This window comes from Tursiops truncatus, chromosome 20 (assembly GCF_011762595.2).
Source record: "Tursiops truncatus isolate mTurTru1 chromosome 20, mTurTru1.mat.Y, whole genome shotgun sequence".
Taxonomy (NCBI): Eukaryota; Metazoa; Chordata; class Mammalia; order Artiodactyla; family Delphinidae; genus Tursiops; species Tursiops truncatus.
In genome coordinates this window covers 18,125,107-18,150,065 of record NC_047053.1, presented here as the reverse complement: position 1 = coordinate 18,150,065, position 24,959 = coordinate 18,125,107, and the positions used below count along the sequence as shown (strand labels likewise).

At 40.5% G+C, this 24,959-nt stretch overlaps 1 protein-coding gene across 5 annotated transcripts in view; it reads left to right on the top strand.

The window, feature by feature from the left end:
• Nucleotides 1-24,959, top strand: part of MYO1D (myosin ID) — a 350,471-nt gene that overhangs the window by 95,925 nt on the left and 229,587 nt on the right. For all 5 annotated transcript variants that reach the window (XM_019927106.3, XM_019927108.3, XM_019927107.3 and 2 more), the window contains exons 2-10: nucleotides 3,170-3,378; nucleotides 5,569-5,662; nucleotides 8,055-8,220; nucleotides 10,456-10,509; nucleotides 11,687-11,782; nucleotides 16,346-16,462; nucleotides 18,127-18,330; nucleotides 22,849-22,994; nucleotides 23,072-23,186. In XM_019927106.3, coding sequence (XP_019782665.1) covers nucleotides 3,170-3,378; nucleotides 5,569-5,662; nucleotides 8,055-8,220; nucleotides 10,456-10,509; nucleotides 11,687-11,782; nucleotides 16,346-16,462; nucleotides 18,127-18,330; nucleotides 22,849-22,994; nucleotides 23,072-23,186 — 1,201 coding nt within the window. The remainder of the gene's footprint in view (nucleotides 1-3,169; nucleotides 3,379-5,568; nucleotides 5,663-8,054; nucleotides 8,221-10,455; nucleotides 10,510-11,686; nucleotides 11,783-16,345; nucleotides 16,463-18,126; nucleotides 18,331-22,848; nucleotides 22,995-23,071; nucleotides 23,187-24,959) is intronic.

Here is a 24,959-nt window from a genome sequence, read left to right as displayed (position 1 = left end):
GATGGGTACCAAGAATGGCTTCCCCGAGGAGCTGAGGTTCAGGCTTTTGAAGAAGGTGTGGAGATCTGCCAAGCAGAGGGGGGAAGAAGAGGCAGGTGGAGAAGGGCATTCTGGGCAGAATGGACCCCGTGGGCAAACCATGCAGGCATGGTGGCCTTGGGAGCTGTAACTAGCTCATTAGTGTGAGAGCAAGAGTGACCTGGGCTGGAGGGGTGGGAGTGGTGTTGATGTGTGGAAGCGTGTGGGGAGTCTCTCCAGTGGAGAGAAATGTGGAGGCCAGAGCACAAAAGGCTTGTGTGCCCTACTGTAGTTTGTATGTTACCCTTCAGGGTTCCATATCACAAGGCATTTGTTGTGATCTTTGCCACCATGGTACCTGCTTTTAGTATCTCACCTATCACACTATGTCATTATTATGTGTAATACTTCCCTGCTCTTTATTCCTTTTTTAATCCCCAGGGTCACACCCAGTGCCTGACACAAAGTAGTTATGGAATAATGAAAACCTGAAATATTTCAACTATGCAGAATGAGTGATAAGAGTTTCTCATAAAAGGTTTGCACACAGAGGTCCTAGAAATGCCTTCCTTGGTCTCTTGTAAGAAGTGGTATCACGCATTTGTCATCTAGGATAATTACTGCCATTCCTCCTAGAGGCAAACCAAAGAGGTGAGGATTACCTAAGTGCTTGCTTACTTCATACCCTGAGGTGCTCCAAAGCAAATGGAAATCTTGGGTTGGTGTTAAGGTGTATGCTGACACCATCTAGTGGTGATTTTGAGACCTAACCGAATTGAAAGTTTCGTCTTTAACAACCAAACTTCTGCTGAAACATTGTATTTAATATCGTATTTTGTTAAGCCTTTGCCACTGTCTTCAAGTTCATAGCTACTCAGTGGATGGTTTTATCTATTGTGTTTTACAAAGATGCTCAGAAGTTTTGATAAACAAAACATTCTATTTGAAATAAAATGGAATTTCAGAGAAAGTACATGGTTGGACGGACCTGGAATCTTAGAACAACATTCTAATCTCATATGTTATTTGCTGTCTCTTAGTCACAGAATTCCAGACTCATAAGGCAATTTTTTTTTTTCTAACATCCTTCTTCTCTTTATTTTTCTGTTTGGACAGTGTTTTTTTAAACTGAAGAATTTTGTCCTTTCAATTCTTATCTTTGAAGATAGCTGTAGAGCATGTCCTTCAAATTTTCAGGTTAAGCCAGAAAGGCTTAGCTTCTTATTATTTTTGTGGGTCTTTGAACATGAGTTATGTAGACATTTTGCTTATGACTCGTGTTGATTGACAGCTGAGGCAGGGAATCAAATTAGGATCACTGCATTAATTCCTTGTGTGTAGGGATTGCCGTGATTTTCGTAGCAATGTTAATAAAATAAAAGCATTCATTAAAAATCTCCTTCATGCAGAACGTAATTGGATGCATAAGATTAATTGCTTTTTTTTTTTTTTAAGTACTAAATGCCAGAGGGAGGGAAGGGTATAATTATCTCCATTTTACAGGTGAAGGAGGCTGAAACTCATGGAGGTTAAGCAGCTTTCATAGTCTCGTTGCTCTTAAGTTTGCAGTGTGAGCCTTTGGACTCAGGTGTCAGGGATTCCAGGGTTGGTGCATTTAGCTACCATGTAAACTTTCTGTCCAACAATGGGGAGGATGCAAAGGAAAACCACAGGAGAAAATTTGCACAGAAAACCTTAAAGTGGTCAATAACTCTTATTTAAACATACACTAACTACTTGATAAAAATCTTGGTCTTAATTTATTGTTGACATTATCAGCATGTCTGTTTCCACTCCTAATTATAGCCGACAGCCTTCATTCCAGTGTAAAGGGAGTTTAAGGGTCTCGCCCTTTGGTCTCAAATGCTTTAGTTATTTCTCTGCTGCTGTGACTCTACAACAGGAGTGCTCAGAGACCCGGCCGCTGTCCATGGACCAGCATTCTCCCATCCTGGTGTTCCCTTCTCCCAGCTCTTGGAAGTGAGCTCTCTCTGCCCGTGCCTCTCGGCAGGTGGAGAGTGTAGTGGCAGCCACTTGTGTAGAAACGTCCATTTGGGTGTTGGCCTCACTCTGGTTCATAGGTGTTTATATGTGTGAGTTAATGTGTCGATCGTAAATATATATGGGTTTTCTAAATTTTATATTGAATTTTTTCTTTGCAAATATAGACACGTAATTTTGCGCAATTGGAGTCATATCATGTATGCTGGGGTTTTTGTTTCTTAGTTCCTCTGGCTTTCCTTCTCATCGCCCTACTGTATGTATTTAACAATACGTGAGACATAATATGCAGCCTTCCATATTTTTCCATGCTCATGTAATCATTTACAAAATATATTTATGTACAATTTATATACATATCATATACATATACAGGGTGGATTTTTAGCTTCTTATATGTGCGAGTGGTGGGATCGTGTTAACCTTCTTAAAATACACATACCTTTCAACCAGCTATCCCAGTCCTGGGAATCCGTTTCACAGAAATAAAGGCACTGAGTTGTAAGATTATGTGCCAAGAGTACTTTCTACAATATTGTTCATAATAGCAGGAAGGATGGGGGGATGATTGAATAAATAAGGGTCTATCTGCACTGTGGAATTTTAGGCAGTCATTTTTTTAAAAAGCGAATTCGATTTATGCCAGAAATGTCTCCTCTACCATTCTCTCTGGTATGGATTTTGCTGTGTTTATTTTATTCCTTTACTGACATTTTAGTGGGATTTCAAGAGGGAGAAGAAATAAACGTATTTGGACAATTTTCTTTACAACTGAAAATCTGACTAAATGGATTTCAAGACCTGCTCCGGCTTCTGTTATCTTTTCCTCCTAGAGCTCTAAGGTTGTCTTCAACTCTTTTTATTTCTTACCCTTCTGTATTTTGGAAATTAGGAAATCCCCAGCCTCCAAAATATTAAATTCTTTCTTCTCTTTTGGCTTCTAACCCCTACTTTTCTTTTCTACCAGCAGCATCCAAAGGAAGCCAGCCTCAAGCATTATCTCTAAAAGTAAACTCAGAACCGTGAAATGTCACTTCAGAAATAGTTCCTGGGATGTTTGGATTTTCTTGGAAATAAGAGACTCATAGGAAAGAAATAGCATCTCTGTATAACCACAGCTCCATCTTCCTTTTCTTTGGCTTCTGTGCAGATTTGAAAAAGGGCGCATCTACACATTCATTGGAGAAGTCGTGGTCTCTGTGAATCCCTACAAGTTGTTGAACATCTACGGGAGAGACACAATCGAGCAGTACAAAGGGCGTGAACTGTACGAGAGACCGCCGCATCTTTTTGCCATTGCTGATGCTGCTTACAAGGCTATGAAGAGGCGATCAAAGGACACTTGCATTGTGATATCAGGTATTTAAGGAGTTCCCTGTCCTTCCGAGGTCAATATGTATTTAACTTACTTGGTACTCAAGGGTCCGAACAGTTGATTAGGTCTTTTTTGAAGTTAAAAGCTTAAGTAATTTTATAGGAGAAAAAAAAAAATGTAATGCCAGATTATTTCTATCATTTCTGAGCATCTGCTAATCTTGGTTCATTTACACATTACATATTATGTTTGGATGGACTTCTGGTCAATTTTGTAGACTGCGGTGACATGGGAAATTCATCCTCCCATCTCAAACACAGAAAACTACTGGATAAAAATCTAACAAAAATTATTTTAAATAATCACAGAGCGAAACCAGGAAAATGAAATCCTGAGGTACCAAAAAGGAAGTATGAACTCCAAGTCATACTGGTGAACGGGAGCTAGTGACCAGGGACATACAGAGGCCTGGGGGCTGGAAACAGGCTCTCAGAGCTGGAGGCCAGAGCTTTAAAGGCTGCAGAGAGGGCGTCAGGTGACAGACCCTGGGTGCCCAAGCACAGGAGCCGAGCCCTCTCTGTAAAGCTGAGCTCTTCAAGGAATCTCGTGTAGTGAGTTGGGAACAAGAAAATATCTGCCCACTGACCCAGGATACCCTCTCCCAAGCTGTGGGACTTTTTTTTCATGCTATTAATACCTCATATTCGCATGAGTGGCTTTATACTTTTACAAGGCTTTGGTGATCTTTATTCCATTTTGGTTATCAGTGCAGCTCTCTGATTGGTAAGTAGGACAGTTGTGTTTCTACTTCACAGATGAAGATATTAAGGGTCAGAGAAGTGAGGCAACTTAGTGTGGGAGTTGAAGAATTATATCCTAAGGCTACATTTTATTGAAACAGTTTTCTTTTTTTGCTGTACGTGGGCCTCTCCCGTTGCGGAGCACAGGCTCCGGACGCACAAGCTCAGCGGCCATGGCTCACAGGCCCAGCCGCTCCGCGGCATGTGGGATCTTCCCAGACCGGGGCACGAACCCGCGTCCCCTGCATCGGCAGGCGGACTCTCAACCACTGCGCCACCAGGGAAGCCCTAAAACAAATTTTGAAGGCAGTATTATTGCCTGATTGTAAAAGGTGGCGGGGTGGAGCGGGAGGCAATTTTATAAGTGTATAAAGTGAAAGCACAAAGTCCCTTTCCCTTGAATACCTTGTTCCCCCCCCCCCCCAATTCTAGCAGTAACGCCTGTTTACAATAAAGCATTTATCCTTTTAAACATTTTCTCAGTGTGTGCAAATACGTATAGTCACACATGCATATGTAATTATAAACATAGAATTATAGAATTATGTTATAACAGCTATTACATAACTTGTTTTTCCATTTAACAATGTCTAGTGGACATCTTTTCATTAGAGTACCTATAGAAGTCGTGCATTCTCAAACAGTTGTGTCGCATGCCATTGAATAGTTGAATCATAATTTATTTACCCAATCCTCTACTGATGGGCATATTATTTTCAGATTTTAGCTATAACACATAGTGTAGTCTGCAGAAACAGTCTGAAAACCTTTGAAGATTATCATTGGATTATATTAGTATTTTTAGTATTTCTAGAGTATAAGATTCTACAAGTGGAGCTTTGGGTCACAAGGGATAAACAGTTAAAAATCTGGGTTGATAATTATAACCGTATCCCCCTCCCCCTCCTTATGTCAGTTGTCACGCTTTTTCTGTGACACCATATGTCTAGAGCTTGCGGCTTTTGTTTCGCTTTTTCACTAAAATTGCTCTCATTTTCTGAAAAAATTATTTCACCCCCATTAAGATTTTTTAAAACTCTGCCATAGAAAACAAAGTTATGTGAATTCTGCCATGGCCACTGTTTGTCACTTTCTCGTTTCTTTTCCACTGGACTTCAGAGTCACTAAGTACTAAGGCTATAAGGAATTAGTTTACCACGTTTTATCCCTCGATATTTTTACTAAGTAAATCTCGATCTGTAACCTGTTATTTTGCTTCTACAGTAGTTTTACTTTTTTCAACATGTTCAGATCTGTTAGAACCAATCCCACATCGACAGGATGAAATAACTCAAAAATAACCCCCCAAAACCAAACAATGAAACATAAGGGATTTCAAATGAATAACTAATGTCAAAACTTGAAATTATTCTATTAAAAATTATTCCTCTCGGTTTAAGTTGTAATCCTAAGCCTTGCACAATTTTTCCCCAGGGGAAAGCGGAGCTGGTAAAACGGAAGCCAGTAAGTACATCATGCAGTACATTGCGGCCATCACCAACCCCAGCCAGAGAGCGGAGATTGAAAGGTAAGCGCAGCCTAACAGTGGGAGGAAGTTCTCACTGGAGCTTCATCTTCTATAGACTTGACTAGGTTAGGCCTAAACTCTGATATGCATGGAGTGTTTATTAATGGTTAAATTACTTTGCTTCCCTTCCTGCATACTGTCCCTGTACTTTCATTTATATCCCTCGATTTCTATATTTGTTTTGAATAGAAAGATACTGCTAAGGTGATTCTGGTCTATCACCACTGCCTTCAGTGTTATGTGTGCTCAGCAAAGATGTTATACTTAACTGGTAGTTGTATTGTTCAAGGTCTCACAGGTTTCTTGCTGTTTCTACTATACCAGCATCTTTTGTAAACTGTGTTCTACACTCCCTAGAGTGAAAGGGGGACTCTGGGAGGCAGATCCATGCCGTTCCATCATTGCTAGAAGCAGAACCTTGGTATTAGAAGCTCTGAATAGGGTTCATTTCCTGAACGGGTTTCAGGCCACATCATGCTCTGCTCACAGCAAGATGAGTGATAAAGCGGGTACGCACTGTCTGGGGCCCAGTGTTCAGCAGAGTGTCTGGTACGTGGTATTTACGTAGTAAATATGTAAGGAATGAAGGGATGGTTTTTTTTAAAAAATAAGAAAGTAGGAAGTGTGGCTATAAAGCAACATGACTTGACTTTCTTATGTGGTGTGGACTTTTTGAAGAGGAAAAGATAAGAGCTTTCCACAGTTGCTACTTTGAGGCTCAGTATTTATTTACAGAATAGTCACATTCTGTATATACATCTGAATCTTCAGTTTGATGAATAGAGAGAAAGGAAGCTGGGTTGGTCTGAAAGCAGAGAATTTAGACTAGACTACCCTGCATGGGTAGAATTGGGCTAGATTGCCAGGTCAAAAGAGGTATTTTTCTTAATAGTGATATATCCCCAATTCTGATTCTGATTTGCAACCTAATAGGACAAGAACAAGGATATAAGTTAAGTTTTTTAAATTTCCTTTGGAGCTGAGGAGAGTAACCGGCTGAGAACTAAATTAATTTTATTTCTAAATCCAGTTGGTACAGTGGAGTAAGGCATATTTACATTTACTAGTTTTTTTATGATTATTATTTTCTTTTGGCTGCGTTGGGTCTTTGTTGCTGCGCTCAGGCTTTCTCTAGTTGTGGCGAGCGGGGGCTACTCTTCGTTGTGGTGCGCAGGCTTCTCATCACAGTGGCTTCTCTGTTGCAGAGCACGGGCTCTAGGCGCGCGGGCTTCAGTAGTTGTGGTGCATGGGCTTAATTTCTCCACGGCATGTGGGATCTTCCCGGACCTGGGCTCGAACCCATGTCCCCTGCATTGGCAGGCAGATTCTTAACCACTGTGCTGCCAGGGAAGCCCCATTTACTAGTTTTTTAAGAGCATATCTTACCACAGTTTGATAGACACTTTCCTTTATTTACCATAAGCAAGCAGTTTCCCTTGCCCCAATTATAATTATACTTTCATTCATGAGGAGATAAATTTGTAGGGTCACTTACAGTGGTAGTGGAAGGACCAGGGGATCTGGTACATCAGGTTATTTCGGCGATATGCCCATATAAGAGGAATTTTGTCAGTGAAACAGAAACAAAGACATAAAGCCTAGAATGAAGTTAAAATACATCCACTGGGAGAGACTGCTCTATAAAGAGTTAGCATTCATCGAATAAAGAATGACTTAAATACCTGGTACCAAAGAGAGATTCCATACAGCTTCAAACGAAATGATGAGCAGTTTCTAAACTAATCAGGACCACATTTATGATGTATTAACCAAATGCAGTAAATTTCACTAGGCTTTATAAGCAAGAACTTTAAAAAATAATCATTTTCTGTATCACCCGTTCTTTTCAGAACATCTCTTTTTAGGATTTTTCTTTATGTAAATAAAATATGTTCGTTGAAAAGAAACAGTAAAATTTACAGCATGATGTAAAACATGAAAGTTCCCTGAAATTCCACCCTACCTACCTCATCAACCTAGGTAACCATAGTGAAGTGTGCTGTACCCTCCAGGCTTGTAAGCATTTATACTAACGTGTGTGTGTGCGCACACACACACGTGCCCCCACACACGTGCACACACACACACACACACACACACACACAAATCCTGCAATACATATTATTTTGCAACTTCATCTCTCATTCATTAATGTTTTCTGCACATCTTTCTATGTCACTACATATTATACTGGGAAACAAAAATTTATTTTTATCCATCCCTATTGGTGGACATTTAGGTTGTTTGTAATATATATATTTTTTGATGTTACAAACAATGTTACAGTCAGCATCTTTGTACACAAATTTGCATGTCTTTTAATGAAATTTAGTTTCTTTAAAGCCCCAGCCTTTAAAACTTTCACAGTGACTTTCATTTATCTGTGTTAAAGAGTGAAGAATATGTTGCTTAAGTCCAACTGTGTCTTGGAAGCTTTCGGAAATGCCAAAACCAACCGGAATGACAACTCAAGCAGGTTTGGAAAATACATGGATATCAACTTTGATTTCAAGGGGGACCCTATTGGTGGACATATCAATAACTACTTACTGGAGAAGGTAAAAAGTGCTTAATTTCTGAGGGTAATGTTTGCAAATGCTGATTTTTTTTTTTTTTTTTTTTTGGCCTAGAGTTGTTTTTTCAAATTGAGTTATAATTAACCTACAGTATTAGTTTCAGGTGTACCATGTAGTGATTCAGTATTTTTATACATTCTAAAATGATCACCACAATGAGACCAGTTACCATCCATCACCATACAAAGTTTACAGTATTATTGACTATATTCCCTGTGTACATTACCTCCCCGTGACTTATTTATTTTGTAACTGGTAGTTTGTACTTCTTAATCCCCTTCACCTATTTCATCCGTCCCCCACAACCCCATCCCCTCTGGCAACCACCAGTTTGTTCTCTGTATCTATGAGTCTGTTAATGCTGTATGTTTTTTATAAAAACCTGATTATATTAGTAGAATTTCTTTCATTGCCCCAGAGTAGCTTTTAATCCTGTTGTCTGTTCCTTCCTGCTCCTCAGTTAGCTTTCTATGGCAAAATAATCTCTTTTTGTGTTCTCTTATTAGCCCTTACAGTATCAAGCTGGGAAAAGTTATAGACTTTGTACGTAAAGGTTTAGGTGGGGGGGGTGGTGAGGGGTGCCAACTTTTGGGTAAGGTTTAACAAAAACCTATCTAGGACTAATCACTTCTACTCCTTCTACACAACCTCCCGTGTTTTTATTTTAATTGGCAATCTCGTTTTCTTCTAGTTTCTCTTTGTTCACTGCTTTATAGTAACATAGATGTACTTTGTGATCTTACAGCCTAATTATGCTGCATTAGGTGTGTGAAAATTTAGAGTGTGTTTTTATCTGCCCATGTGAATGATAGGCCCAATTTGTAGAAGATTCCAGTTAAAACTCTCCTCTTGGGACTGCCAGAGAGGTTGTGTCCTAACTAATCTTGAGTAGATTCACCTGGTTATTACAGTGGAGATTTTACTAGAACTTTACTAGGTTAAGTCTCCATCTTGAATTGTACTCAGATTTGAACTGACATGCCTTCTCAGTTAAATGTTTTCCATCTCAGTCACACCATAGCAATCTTTGTGGCAGCAGAATGCAGTATAAGTCTTATTTTTGTTTGTTAAACTGAAGTCAGACTGTTAAGGAAATCTTGCTTTATCAGAGTCGGTTGAAAAATGACAGGAAGTGCCAGTTATTATCGGTCTTTTTTCCAGAATGTTTCGTGGCTGCACTTTACGTACGTGCTCAACCAAAAGAATCCCCTTGAGTGAACATACATCTTGAGTCCTCTCAAGAGCAGTCTTTCTGAAGCCATCTAAAGCAGAGGTCTCTGTATATGGATTTTGTTCAGCTCACTTTCTTACAGGATATAAGGCATTGCTCTTTGAAATGCCAGCAGACCCTCAGGAAGGGAATGTTGAGAATATTCCTCCCTGAACATTCCTTCCTATTCTCCCCACTTGCAATCCCCCCACCCAAAAAGTTTCCTCTTTAGGCTCTAGGTTTAAAAAATCAAAATAGCTTCATTTTCAGAAAGTTTAAGGAACTCTGTTTTTAAAAGAGTAAAAAGAATTGTCAAAAAATTGCACAGAAAACCCCATAGAGGAGATCTAGTTTTAGGTTGGTCCCATCCGTGCGGTCTTTAGGACATTTCAGTGCACTGTTGATACAGGATTCCCTGGGAAAGTGGCTCTCATTTTCTTCTAGGAGTACATTCTCAGATTAATGATTTTTTAAAAATTTATTTTACTGAACTACAGTTGATTTTTACAATGTGTTAATTTCTGCCGTACAGCACAGTGATTCAGTTATATATGTATATTCTTTTTCATATCCTTTCCCATTATGGTTTATCACAGGATATTGAATATGGTTCCCTGTGCTATACAGTAGGCCCTTGTTGTTTATTCATTCTATATTATATATTCTATAGTAGTTTGCATCTGCTAATTCCAAACTCCCAATCCATCCCCCCGATCCCCTCTCCCCTTTGGAGATCACAAGTCTGTTCTCTGTGTATGTGAGTCTGTTTCTGTTTTGTAAGTAAGTTCATTTGTATTATTTTTTAGATTCCACATATAAGTGATATCATATGGTATTTGTCTCTCTCTTTCTGACTTGCTTCACTTAGTATGGTCATCTCTAGGGCCATCCATGTTGCTCCAAATGGCATTATTTCATTCTTTTTTATGACTGAGTAGTATTGCATTGTATATGTGTCCCTCATCAGATTAATGATTTTAATGTGCTTTTTTTTTTTTTTTTTTTAGTCTAGAGTGATTGTGCAACAGCCAGGAGAAAGAAGCTTTCATTCTTTCTATCAGGTTAGTAATCTGTTATGCAGATAATCAACCATTTGCTCAGTTGTGCAGGAAATGGATGTTTTTATTTGGGGCTCTCTCCTGTCCTGTGCCTCCCATGCCTCCGTTGGCCCGCGATACGTTACACATGTGTGCACACACGCATACACCCTACCCCGTGGGCTTCTTCAGAGACTTGACGAGCATGGCTGTTATAAAGAGCTAGCAGGTGGTTAACCAACCAGACAGCTGCCTTAGTTGAGCATCCCCTGTGTTTCTTTGCAGTGTAGGTAACATTTTAATGACCCTAAAAGCTTTTGAAATGGTACATTCTGAATATGTTAAATTAATTTTGTCTTATTTTTGGATTGAAGCTTTTGTTCCCATTTTGGGGTGTTCCAGAGATGGGACTAGAAATTCAGTGTTGTTTTCGTTAAAAAAATCAATTTTAAAAATCCAGTAGTTACATGTTTTCAGTAAACCAAAGTGTGCAGTTTAATATAGAGGATTTAAATGTATCGCCTTCTAAAATGCATGTTCTATGTAGAAGGACTATGCGTATTGTATTTGTGTTTTTGTTGACAGTTCGCCATGTTTCCAATAAACTAGCTTTCTACCAAATATAAGAGTTCTGTTCGTTTCAGGAACCTGACTTTTTCCGCAGTTGAGTGAAAGTGTTGGCATTTGTCTTTGTCCAACACTACAGTCCTGGTTACCCAGTTGTCCTTTCCTGGGATATAGAGATTGATGAGGAAAAGCTGTTTGTTTCCAGTGGGATTCAACATATGACTGGCTGCTGACACCTCTTAGTTCTGAGGCAATATTGACTTTTTCTGAATTTGAAACATAACCCTATGCTGTCCAGATAACAAGGCTGCTAAGCACGTGACCACCACAGAGCACAAGCTCCTGTTTTACAAATGGCCACAGTCAAAGCAAAACCTTTCATGCCAGTTATGTTGTGAAAGGGCTAAGACTTTTTTAAGGAATTTTCTTCATGACTGTATAACATTGTCCATCACTGATGATGTTGAAGCCATTACCTTCGAGGTTTAAAAAAATAATCTTCAAAGCTAGAAACAGGAGGACCTAAGTGAATTAGCCCAGAAAATGAAAAAAAGCTAGACTACCAGTAAGAATACATGGTGTGTTAGGTTCAGGATGTATTTTGCTAACTTATTTTTAATTAACTATTTTTCAGCTACTCCAAGGAGGTTCAGAGCAGATGCTCCGCTCTCTGCATCTCCAGAAATCCCTTTCATCCTACAACTACATCCATGTTGGAGCCCAATTAAAGGTAAGAGTTTCCTTTTTGAGATGATTCAGAAATAGAATCAGAGAATCAGAAGGGACATTAAATAATTATCTGGTCCAGGCAGCTGCCTTTAGGCAAATGAATGGCTCTTTTATTCTATTCTATTTTTAAAATTCTCAGGGACGGAGATTCAATATATTATTGACTCAATAACTTTGCTTAATAACCCATTACTGTATTTTATCACCATCCGATAGGAAAGAAGTTTCTCTCTTATGATCTTGTGGGGTTTTTTAAAATTTTTAATCCTATTACTTTTATTTTGACACTATAAAAATATTGTTACAAGTAGGAAACCCACCGCAAAAGAAGGTACCATATCATTTGGCCAAAGGCAAGTTGGTAAGACAAAAGAAAGTTTAAAAGCACTGTGGTTAAAAATAAATAAATAAATAAAAGCACTGTGGTTGAACATGGATATCAAAGATTGCCATTCACTGTTCTTTCCAATAATGATTTTGATGTGTTCTAGAAATAGTTTTGTGACCCTTGGAGCATTTCTATTCAGCCTTCAAGTTTTTTCCGTTTTTTTTCCTCCTGCCTTTACATGTAAGCCCTTGCTCACACATATGCAGATCTTTTTGCCCTTTTATTTCTAATTAGTTTTCTGCTATATATATAATACAATTTCTGCTAGCCATTTTATAGCTAATCCTAGTAATATAGTAGCTTATTGATGATAGGTTATAAAACAGTAATTGCAGTGTTATCCAGTTTTGTTGGGGGAAAGGTGTGTGTGTGTGTGTGTATATATATATATGTGTGTATATATATATATATATATATATATATATATATATATATACACACACACACACACATGCATACACACACGGACACATATACACACATGGACATACGTGGAACGAGATCTGGAGGGCAATGCACCAGGGTTTTACTTGTTTACTCTGGATGGATGAGATGATGGATATTTGTGTTCTGCTTTCTCCGCATTTCACATTTCTTCTATAATTGAAAATGCACAGCTTTTGTAGTTGGGAAAAATAAAAGAATTTATAAAAGGAAAGAATCTAGATGTGGGAGGTGTTTCTTTTTTTCTTTTTTTTTTTGTAATTATTGCTCTTCATCTTTTTTTTTTTTTTTTTTTTTTTTTTTATCTATTGATATTATTTTTTCTTCTTTGATCTGTTAATGTAATGAGAAATATTTATAGAACTACCATATGACCCAGCAATCCCACTACTGGGCATATACCCTGAGAAAACCATAATTCAAAAAGAGTCATGTACCAAAATGTTCATTGCAGCTCTATTTACAATAGCCCAGAGATGGAAACAACCTAAGTGTCCATCATCGGATGAATGGATAAAGAAGATGTGGCACATATATACAATGGAATATTACTCAGCCATAAAAAGAGATGAAATTGAGCTATTTGTAATGAGGTGGATAGACCTAGAGTCTGTCATACAGAGTGAAGTAAGTCAGAAAGAGAGAGACAAATACCGTATGCTAACACATATATATGGAATTAAAAAAAAAAAATGTCATGAAAAACCTAGGGGTGAAACAGGAATAAAGACACAGACTTACTAGAGAATGGACTTGAGGCTATGGGGAGGGGGAAGTGTAAACGGTGACAAAGCGATAAAGAGGCATGGACATATATACACTACCAAACGTAAGGTAGATAGCTAGTGGGAAGCAGCCGCATAGCACAGGGAGATCAGCTCGGTGCTCTTCATCTTAAGCTAATTATATCTGCATTACTGGTTTAATGGTATTTTTATGATTGTGCATATAAATAAATGATATTTAGCGTTTTGCAATTAATTTTCCATTGTTTGAAATTTAAGTTGCATGAATTTTTTACTTTTACAGTCGTCTGAGAACAGGATGTTTGGCTGAAAATTAATTGAAAGCCAACAAAACCCCAGAGGGCAATACTCCAGCTTTCTGAGAATAGGTCAGAGGTACTCTAAGGATGTATAAAGGATTGTAAAATCAACACTTAAAAAGCCAGTGACTGAAAATATTCTTTTTAAATCGAATTGTCTTATTGACCAAGTGGCTTTTGGCCCGATCATGTAGAGCCCCACAGAAAGCAAGTATTAAATAAACATTTAGCCTTTTTTTCAAAGCTAAATTTAGCTTAGGTTCCCTTTCCATCAAAGTTTTCCATTCCTATTCCTCCCCCTCCTTTTTTTCTGCCTCTCTAATAAAAACAAAGAAGCAATACATGATCACAGTCAAAACCTAAAATAAAGATGAACCAAAAGGAAATAAAAATATGCTAAAGCTCACCATGCAGAGATAATTATTGATAACAACAGTTTATGTGTATATATTTATTCATGGAATCATACAATAAATCCTGATGAAATAAACCTTTTACTATATTATAATATAATCATTAATATCTTCCCATGTAAACAAATATAAATTAATAGAATGATTTTAGTAACTATAAAGTATTGCACTCTGTGTGTCATACTTTTACTTAGCTATTCTCAAATATAGGACTCATGTACAATTACGACCCTGTGGGTTGCAGGTGAGGTAAGACCCAATTAAAAGTCACCAAAAACAATAAGGAACTTGGTTATCTCACATAACAAGAAGCCCTAGGATGGGGCAGTTCCAGACGTGGCGAATTCCGTGCCTTAACGGTGTTGATAGGGACCCAGATGTTCATTTGTTTCTCCCACTTACCAGTCCTGCCATCCTCACTGGATCGGGCTGGTCTGCTACAGCTGATTTTCCTCATGGTCCCCAAAGGGCAGCAGCAGTTCTAGGAGTCACAGGCAGAGGAAACGTTCCTGGCCGTAACCCTTGATAAGCTAGGGAAACCTCATGTCTTATGGACCAGAATGGCATCACATGCCCATGGCTGGCCAATCACTTGGTAAAGGGAATAAGGTCCCTGTGATTTGTTTAGACCAATGAAGATTTACCTCCTGAGGCTGGCGCCAACTCTGAAGAACGGGTGCACTCAGGGAGGGGTAAGCAAATCAGGGCTCTATCGACAAGAAAGAGGTGGGGCTGGGGAATGCCTGTCAGGTAAGCAGCTGACAGTTGTCCTCAGGAGGGCACGTAGACTTTGTGTCTGGTTTCTTTGCAGTTTCGACATGGTTGCAGCATCTAATAATAGTAATGTCTGATACTCAAGTGCTTTTTTTGTGCTAGGAACTAGGGAGGTGCTTTATATAAGTTCTCCTTCCATTCCCACAACAACCCTGTAAGAAAGGTATTATTATGCCCATCGTGCCCACGAGGAAATTGAGACTTTACGAGGTTGACCGTCTCACTCAGAGAGCTGGGAGGGGGAAGAGCTTGCCTGGTCGTGTCCTGGACGTTAGAGGAACACGTGCTCATCAGGCAGAGGGGAATCTTCCCTGTGCTCTTCCTTAGCAGGTGAGCATCAGGCCAGGTGTCTGTGTCCCGGCCAGAGCAGAAACTCACCAAGGAAGAGATCAGGCCCTGCGCAGATGCTGCTTTGGGAAAACTGCTAAGATAGGCAGTTACCGTTGCTTTATTGTAAATTTTATTGACACACGTGTATTTCCAACCTGAGGGCTGCAGATCCTCAAGGCAGGCGATTTATCTTTGAACTCCCGCCTTGATCTGGCTGGGCTGCTACAACAGAAATACCATAACCTGGGGTGCCTTATACACAACAGAAGTTGATTTTCACAATTCTGGAGGCCGGGAGGTCCAAGATCAAGGCACCTGCAGAGTCAACGCACGCTTCCTGGTTCAAAGGTGGTGCTTGCTTGCTGTGTCCTCACAGGGCAGAAGGACCGAGGGATCTCTGGGGTCTCTTCTATATGGGTGCCAATCCCATCGTAAGGGCTTCACCCCCAAGACCTAATCACCTCCCAGAGACCCCACCTCCTAACACCATCACCTTGGGGGCTAGGATTTCAACATACGAATTTGGGGGTTGGGGGACAGACATTTATTCTGCAGCAGCACTTCTGTGCCATTTAAAGATCTGACTTGCTGAATGTTTGTTGAATGCCTGAAAAAGTGACGTGATAGTCCCAGACCATTTCCTAGCTTGCTGAATGATCAAGGCAGGCCCCTTGGCTTTGGGAGGCCTGCTCTTCCCCACCCGTGGAGTAGAAAGCCTGACCGTACACGCGTGGGAGTGTCGTTTCCAGCCAGGACAAGACTAATTGTGGAACAGAAAGCCACAGACGACAGTAGGTAGCCAGGCGTATGTCTCGGAGGCTCCGTCAGTCAAGAGTTTCCATTTGTGGTTTCACATCTCATGCCACTTCCTCCACTCATCCTGGAGCTTCTCTGAGCCAGCTCAGGGCTTGCTTCCTCACCGAAGTTTCCAGAAGTGTTCCTCGTGCTTGTCTTAGGTGACGGCGACTCTCACAGTTGGGCACTGTGGGTGCTGCGTTATGTTTCTACCCCCGAAACCATTTTTATTTTCTTTGAATACCCATCATCCCTTCAATGACGTACTCCAAAGGCATCAAGACCTTGGCTACGCTTGAATTTAGTCTCATAGTTTTTGGATGTTAATGCTCACATGCAGTGTCTGTGACCTCAGTTTCCTGTTTTCATTCCTAGTCGTCTATCAATGATGCTGCAGAATTCAAGGTAGTAGCCGACGCCATGAAAGTCATTGGCTTCCAGCCCGAGGAGATTCAAACAGTGTATAAAATTTTGGGTACTATTCTTCACTTGGTGAGTGGGGACGCCTTTCAGAATTCTTCGCACCTCCCTGTGGGACTAGGATGTTATTTCAGAAGGTTTGGGGTTTTGTAAAAAGTAATTTATGTAGAGAAAATTCCTCTGACATTTTGAAGAAATTTACTCTATCTGTAGTTTCCTCCTACGTGTTCTAATAATATGAGGGATTTTCCAAGCCACCGTGGGTTTTGAGACTGTGGCCTTAGTTCGTTCACTGCCTTCCTGGTATGTCAGACTTCGAACTGGTTAATTTCAAAGGTAAAAGGGTTCAGCAGTGATGGGACCATCAGTGGGATAAGCTAAAATCTCTTGAACAGAGCAAATTTCTAAAGGCATTTGAAACATAGAATCATAGATTTCTAGAACTAGAATTTTGGCGATCTCATTTTATAGACTGGAAATGACTGGTTTAAAAGCACATCCAGTTCATTGCAGCCAACACCACGGACCACCCTGGCCCACTTATGCACAGGTTATTTTCCACACATCACACCAACCTTAGAAGTAAAGAACCATCAGTCAGAGTCCTTTCATTACTGTCTATATGATTAGAGATGTTGAAAACATAATGAACATGTAACCTGGTAGTAAATGAGTGACAACATGGATACAAGTCTGGAATAAAAACGACCTTTCGCTTTCCTGTGGCGAGATTTAACTCTTAAGTGAATCAGAAGTACACAGGACCTATATGAAAAATATTATATAGCAGTATATAAACAATCTCTTAAATGTTCCTGACTAGGAAGACTTTAACATTCTAAATTGTCTCATTCTTTCAACTAGTTTATAAATACGCTGCTACAATAATCCTTCAGAATCCAAAGAGGAATTTTGTCTTTCAGTTGATGTAATGATTCTAGAATTTACCTAGAACAATAAACATGTAAGAAGGTCGAATAAAATGTGTTAGAGTAGTAGGGTAGGGGGAGCAGGGGAGAGGAGGCACGACTAATTCCACCAGGTTTAAAATGATAGTAAAAGCCACAGTACTTTAAAACTTGCTGCATAAATTCAGCACCAGAGTAATCAGCAGATTAGTTCATGTGCTGGACACTTGGTAGGTGGCTAATAAGTATTTATTGCTTATTGAATGAGTGGAATATAAACGGACTCAAAAACTTGGTGGGAATTAATATGTAGTAAAGGTGATATTTCAAATCAGGAGGAAAAGCTAGACTATTCAATCAATGGTGTCAGAGCAACTAACCATCTGAAAAAATAAAGTTAAATTCTTACTTTACACCACATACCAACATACATTCTGGTGGATAAAAAGCTTAAGTGTAAGAATAGCTGTATGAGGAATAGAAGAAAGCATTAAATATTCATAAAATCTTCAGAGTAGGAATGATCTAAGTATAACACCAAAGAAAAACCCTGAAGCAAATGATTCATAGATTTGACTACATAAAAATGTAAAATTTCCATCCATCAAAAACATATGCTGAAAATTAAAATATAGATGAGTGTCTGGAGAAGGAAAAATGCATAAAACACTAGGCTTTTATATGTTGAGATATTAATGTATTTAGGAAAATAGGCGCTCCAAACAAGGTCCCTTGGAATTCTCTCTTAAACTAGCAAATATATCCCTGACATCGTGTTTCAGAATCTCACTGGAAGTGGTGTGTCTTGGTTTTTCTCTTCTGATACAGGGAAATTTAAAGTTTGTAGTGGATGGTGACACGCCTCTGATTGAAAATGGCAGGCTTGTATCTATCATAGCAGAATTGCTGTCCACCAAGACAGAGATGGTTGAGAAAGCCCTCCTTTACCGGACGGTGGCTACGGGTCGTGATATCATCGACAAGCAACACACAGAACAGGAAGCCAGCTACGGCAGGGATGCCTTCGCTAAGGTGGGATTTTAAAGGCACTGTGTCTGCCTTGTGAGGGTTCTGGTACCAAAATTTCTAACATCATGGGGAGGAGGTTGTTTCCATACACCACCAGTTCTCTGTGATGCCAGCTGGGTGTCCTACAATTTAACTCGATTCTAACACTGTCTACCGGAGATAGTATCATAGTATCACATCCCACAGGGTAAGGGCTCAGTCCCGCAAGCCTGTCCCCCAACACACACACACACACACACACACACACACGCACGCGCGTGCGCGCTTATCACCTGTGCTTCTGACCAACCAGCTATAGATGGGAAGTACCAACAACCTCCTCCTTGGATTCCATTAATTGCTAGAGTGGCTCACAGAACTCAGGGAAACATTTACTTACATTTACCGGTTATTAAAGGATATGATAAAGGATACAGACCAACAGCCAGATGAAGAGATCTACAGGGCAAAGTCTGGGAGGGTCCCGAGAACAGGGGCTTCTGTCCCCATGGAGTTGGCGTCCGTCACCCTCCCAATGTGTGGATGTGTTCGCCAACTGGGAAGCTCCCAAACCCTGTACTTTGGGGATATTATGGAGCGTCCTCGTGTAGGCACAGTCAATTATTAACTCCATTTCCAGCCCCTCTTCCCTCTCTGGAGGATGAGAGGTGGGACTGGAAATTCCAAGCTTCTAGTCATGGCTTGGTGTTTCTGGTGCCCAGCCCCCAGCTAGGAGCGCACTCAGAGTCACCTCCGTAGAGTAAAAATGCTCCTAATGCTTTCATCACTCAGAAATTTACAAGGGTTTTAGGAGCCCCGGGTCAGGGATGGGGTCCAAGACAAACATCAGAACAAGAGATGCTCCGAGTGTTCGTATCACTTAGGAGACTACAAGGGTTTCAAGAGCTCTGTGCCGGGAACCAGGGGCAGAGACCAGTATATTTTCTATTATCTCACAGCCTGGTGTTGATCTCAGTTTCATTTTTAGTGAAATTCTATGAGGAGGTGTTCAGACGTTCCTGGAAAGTAGGTTAAGCCTTTTGAAACCAGAGTGGTACTTTTTGACCAGCACGGTCTCAGCACCCCATGGCTGTGAGCATCGCTGCCAGAAACATTCTCAGAAAAGCAGAAGCCGACTGACTGGGGAGCTCAGGGCCCCTCGCTTGCACAGGCCCCTTTTGTGGCCCTTCGTTTTGCTTTCCTCACTCGATAATGCTTCGTGCAAGTCTCCTTCAAGCCAATTGGTGGACCCATTGTTTTAGTGTCTGTGTGGTGATGGGACCATAATTTATTAACCATCCACCTCTTATGTCATTCACCTTGTTCCCTTTTTTTTTGCCACTACAAACAACGCTGCAAATTCTTGTCCATCTTTCCTTACACACCAGTGCTTTTATTTCAGTTAGATGGCTTCCCAGGAGTGAGCAGGTCAAAGGACACCCTGATCTGAAGCTTTAAGTGACTGATTTTCTGGGTGTACAGTGATACCTCATTGTTACTTTAGTTTTCATTGCTAGTGTATTTGAGCATCTTTTCCTATTTTTGTAAAGTATTTACATCTGTTCTGAGAATTGTTTGGGTATATGTTTGTACATTTTTCTTTGGGGCTGTTATCTTTTTATTGTCCATTTGTAAGAGCTCATAACTTTAGCCTATTGTCTGTTATCCATGTGGCAAATATTTTATTTTCCTAAGTTTGCATTTTCTCTTTTTCTTGTTTGCTGGTTGATTAGGTTGCTACATACTCCATTTTTTTACTCTTGTAAACCTCTTGCTTGGGTTTTAGTCTTCAGAGGAATTTGAATTTATCCAAATGCAATGGAGAGTGGCATATTTTAAGCAGAGGCAATGTCAGCAAGTTTGAATTTTTAAAATGATGGCTCTGACCTTAGTATGAGAATCTTATGGAGCAGTGGGTAGGGCAAGGGTGGAAGCAAAGAGACCAATTAAGAGGATATTTCAGTAATCCAGGAGGATGATGATAGCAGCTTGGACGGAGAAAGTAGCAGTGGAAATGGGGAAAAGAGGATGATTTGAGACAGACTGTATCTGGAGAATAAAATCCACAGGACCTGTTGTTCTGGGGCTGATGGAATCAAAGATAATTTCTGACATGGTCCAACCCACCTCTCCTGTCTCATTTCCTGCCATATTCCAGACTCGTTTCTCCCCTCTACCACATTAGACTTCTCTCAGGCTTACATGTTGTCTTTATCCCTTTACCTTCCAGCCACAGGGCCTCTGCACTGCTGTTTCCTCTGCCTGGATTGTTCTTCTCTCCCCCTCACCTGGTTAACTCTTACCATCCTTCTGATCTCAGCCCACTTTCTCAGAGAAGCCATCCCTGGCCTTTCTGAACACTGAACAGGTTGAAGTCTCCTCACATCCCATGCACCTCATCCGTGCGTGCGTGTGTGCGCGCGTGTGTGCGATTTTCCTTCACTCTACTCCCTGAGCTCCTTGGAGACAGGGACAGTGTTCCTGTTACTTGGTACAGTATCTCCCACAAGCTGCACAGAGCAAGTACCCAGCAAACATTTAATGAGTGAATGAATCCCCAAGTTTCTGTTTCTATTTATTTACGGTTAAAAGTTGGGTAGGAAGGACTTCCCTGGTGGCACAGTGGTTGAGAATCTGCCTGACTATGCAGGGGACATGGGTTCGAGCCCTGGTCCGGGAAGATCCCACATGCTGCAGAGCAACAAAGCCCGTGCACCACAACTACTGAGCCTGCACTCTAGAGCCCGCGAAGCCACAACTGCTGAGCCCGTGTGCCACAACTACTGAATTCTGCGCACCTAGAGCCAGTGCTCCTCAACAAGAGAAGCCATTGCAATGAGAAGCCCGCACAATGCAACAAAGAGTAGCCCCCGCTCGCCACAACTAGAGAAAGCCCGTGCGCAGCAACAAGGACCCAATGCAGCCAAAAATAAAAATAATTAATTAAATTAAAAAAAAGTGTTGGGTAGGAACAGTTTCAGGAGATGGGAAGATCAATAGTCCAGACAGGACATAAGTTTGAGACAGCTGTGAGACATCCAAGAGTGTTGTCAGGTAGGCAGTCAGACACGGGAGCCTGGAGCTCAGAGGAGAGGTCTGCATTCAGGTGATACATTTAGGGGTAATATTATATCACCATTCTTTAATGTTGTACGAAATGACTTAAAGGGGAGGAGATAGGGAGTGAAGAGAAGAGGACTAGGGAGAGCTCCAGCTTTTAGAGATCAGGTAGAGGAGGAGACCTCCTAAAGGCCGCCGAGGAGGGGCAGCCAGTGAAATAAGAGGAAAATTAAGAAAGTGCGGATTCAGGACTTCCCTGCGGGTCCAGTGGTTAAGACTTCATTCTTCCACTGCAGGGGGCGTGGGTTCGATCCCTGGTTGGGGAACTAAGTGCCCGCATGCCACCTGGCATGGCCAAAAACCAACTGACAAACAAGAAAGTGTGATATTACGAATCCCAGAGAGCAGAATGTTTCAGGACGAGAGTAGGAAATTGGGTTGAGTGATGCCGAGTATCTGAGTAAGATGTCCCTGTAGAGGTACAAGAAAGGGTCCAGGGCTTCCCTGGTGGCGCAGTGGTTGGGGGTCTGCCTGCCGATGCAGGGGATGCGGGTTCGTGCCCCGGTCTGGGAGGGTCCCGCGTGCCGCGGAGCGGCTAGGCCCGTGAGCCGTGGCCGCTGAGCCTGCGCTTCCGGAGCCTGTGCTCCGCAGTGGGAGCGAGCACAGCAGTGAGAGGCCCGCGTACCGCAAAAAAAAAAAAAAAAAAAAAAAAAAAAAGAAAGGGTCCATATAGAGGTGCTTGGGGTCCTTGATGAGCCATTTCAGTGGAGTCATGAGAGAGACGTGAAGACTGGAGTGGCTGGAAGCGTAGAGGGGGGAGGGGGAGGGGAGGAATGGAGGTGATGTGTATGGATGTGTGTAGGTGAAGAGAGCGGGTTGCTGGAGGGAGATGTTAAGGAAAGGTTTTCTAAAGATGTGACATTGCAGTGCACGTGTGTGTCAGGATGTGAATGTGTGTGAGTGTGTGGTGCCTTTGTCCCTGTGTGTGTTTGCGTGTGTATCCTTGTGCATTGACTGTGTATTTGATTCTCAAGGAATTTGAAATGGTGGCCTTTTGGCTCAGATCTTTATTTAGCATTATAAATCAATGTTTATATATTTCGAATCCATAGGGCATAGGACTCATTGGTTCTCTGCTTTTTATAGTTGATGAGATTAAAATAAAGCCATGAAGTGACTTATATGAGGCAGTAGGCAAATTATGGGTCTTAGCAGGGCACAGAAACACACCTAAGGAATGTTGTTGGAATTCAACACGTGTAGTGACCCATAATAATCTTTTAAAACTCCAACCATCATGCTACGTCGTATAATTTTTAAACAGATGATCTGCATTTTTCAGCTTAGAGGATTAACAGCTATGCTAAATGGTAAGGAGGAGGTCAATACGAATTTAATTCAATAGGAATTTAAAACCTCACAAATCCAAACAGGGGACTCATTTCCAACGGGCAAGAATTTACGATGTCATTTTCATCACAGGCCATATATGAGCGCCTTTTCTGTTGGATTGTTTCTCGCATCAATGATATTATTGAGGTCAAGAACTCTGACACCACCATCCACGGGAAGAACACGGTTATAGGTGTCTTGGATATCTACGGCTTTGAAATCTTCGACAACAACAGGTAAACCGGATAAGGTACTGAAAGCCTTATTGTTTTTTGTTTGTTTGGTTGAGCCTAATTGACTCCTTTTCTTGCAGCTTTGAACAATTCTGCATCAATTACTGCAATGAGAAGCTCCAGCAGCTGTTTATTCAGCTGGTCCTGAAGCAAGAACAGGAGGAGTACCAGCGGGAAGGGATCCCCTGGAAGCACGTGAGTGGACTCGTACAGACTGTTCACGATAACGTCAACTCTTAGCATCTTGGGTACCTGCTGGTCTTCTTGGGTGCTTGAAACACCTAAACCTTAGCTTTCCTTTTTAGGATATTGAAATATTACAGTTCATTTTCAGGGTTGATAGGTGGGATTTCTCTAATTTGGTCGGAGTCTGGTTGGTGCCCAGAAAAGGCTGAGTTGAAAATCAGTAAACTTATGTTCACTTTACAGCTGGTACCACATAGGTTTTTTGATTCACATTTGTTAGAGTTTAGCATCATTTATAAGTTATTCAGAGCAGCAACTTTCGCCTTCAATTGGCTGAACTTTGCTTCCAACTGAGTTTCTTCCCCTTCCTTCTTTCTTTTTTTGCTCTTATTTCTCCTTTTTTCTTCTCCTACTTTGTAAGCCAAGTGGCATTTTATTGTCTTTGGTTAATGAGGTTCATATTCCCTGAAACCCATGCATGAAAACAGGTGTATTAACTTTGATTTCCATTTACTTTCCTTTGTGTCACACAACAGTTATCACCTCTCTTCTCCTGGCTCTCTGTGAACTTTGTATTTGTCACTAGCCCGATAAGATACAGCCAGACAGTATGATTGATGCAGGATGCAATACCACAGATCACAGCTAAAAACATGACAGTTAGACCTCCTGTTCACGATAGAAATGGGACCTTGTAATTTTCTTTGAAATTTGTATTTTTAAACAATTTTGAGGACAGACATAAAGAAATCAAAAACTTCTCTGAGTTTCCGTAAATTTCTGTGTTTATCCTTTTGCCAAATAGTATAGATAATGAAGTCCGTATTTGTATTTTGATATCCAGTGTAAGCAGTAAAAAGCTATTTGAAATGCTGTATTTAAATTACTTTTATATTCCTTCCCATCTTCCTACTTTCCATCTCCTCTCATTCAGAAAAAGGAGATACTGGTATGATAACCAGATTTCCTGCTTCAAATTTCTTCTTTGCCTTCCATCCATCGTGTGTTAAATGTTAGAATACTGTAACAATTTTGTTCAAGTATAGTAGTATGAATTCTACATATTTACAAATAAAGCAAAGGGTGTATTATTTTTAATAGGAATACCTACAGTTTTGATTCAAAGAGTGAAGTCTCATTGCATATTTAAGATGGAATTCAATTCAGTTAAGTTTACACGCAGCTTTCTTAGAACGAATCTGTTGCATAACATAATACACGATTATAGCTGGGGCTTAGGTTTTTATAGCAAACTTAATCATAAAACTTGTTATTCAGATGTGGTTCAGAGATACTGGTCCAAAATACCCTTTAACAATCAGAATATCAAATTCCACAGGCATAGTTGATAAAGGGAAAAGTCAACAGTTGCAGGAGACTATTCCAAGCATCTGAAAAAGGAGCAAAAGCCCTTTAAAACAATTCTTAGTGAAATAAAGCAAGAAAAATATGACCTAGCGGTAACAGAAAGCTCACTCCAAAATAATAGTTACTGAATACAGCCCGGGTCCCCAAATTAGGATCTCCATTCTGGGCAAGTATTTCCTTTAAAAACCCCAAACTTTAGAACATAGTGATTAATTAAAAAAAAAATTATTATGGAAAATTTCAAGCACACATAAGAGCGGAGGTCACAATATAATAAACTCCTTGTACCCATCACTCAGCTTTAATAGTTATCAGGGAATTGCCAGTCTTGTGTCATCTGTACCCCACCCACCCCCAGATTATTTTGAAGCAAATCTCAGACATCACATTATTTCATCTGTAAATATTTCAGTG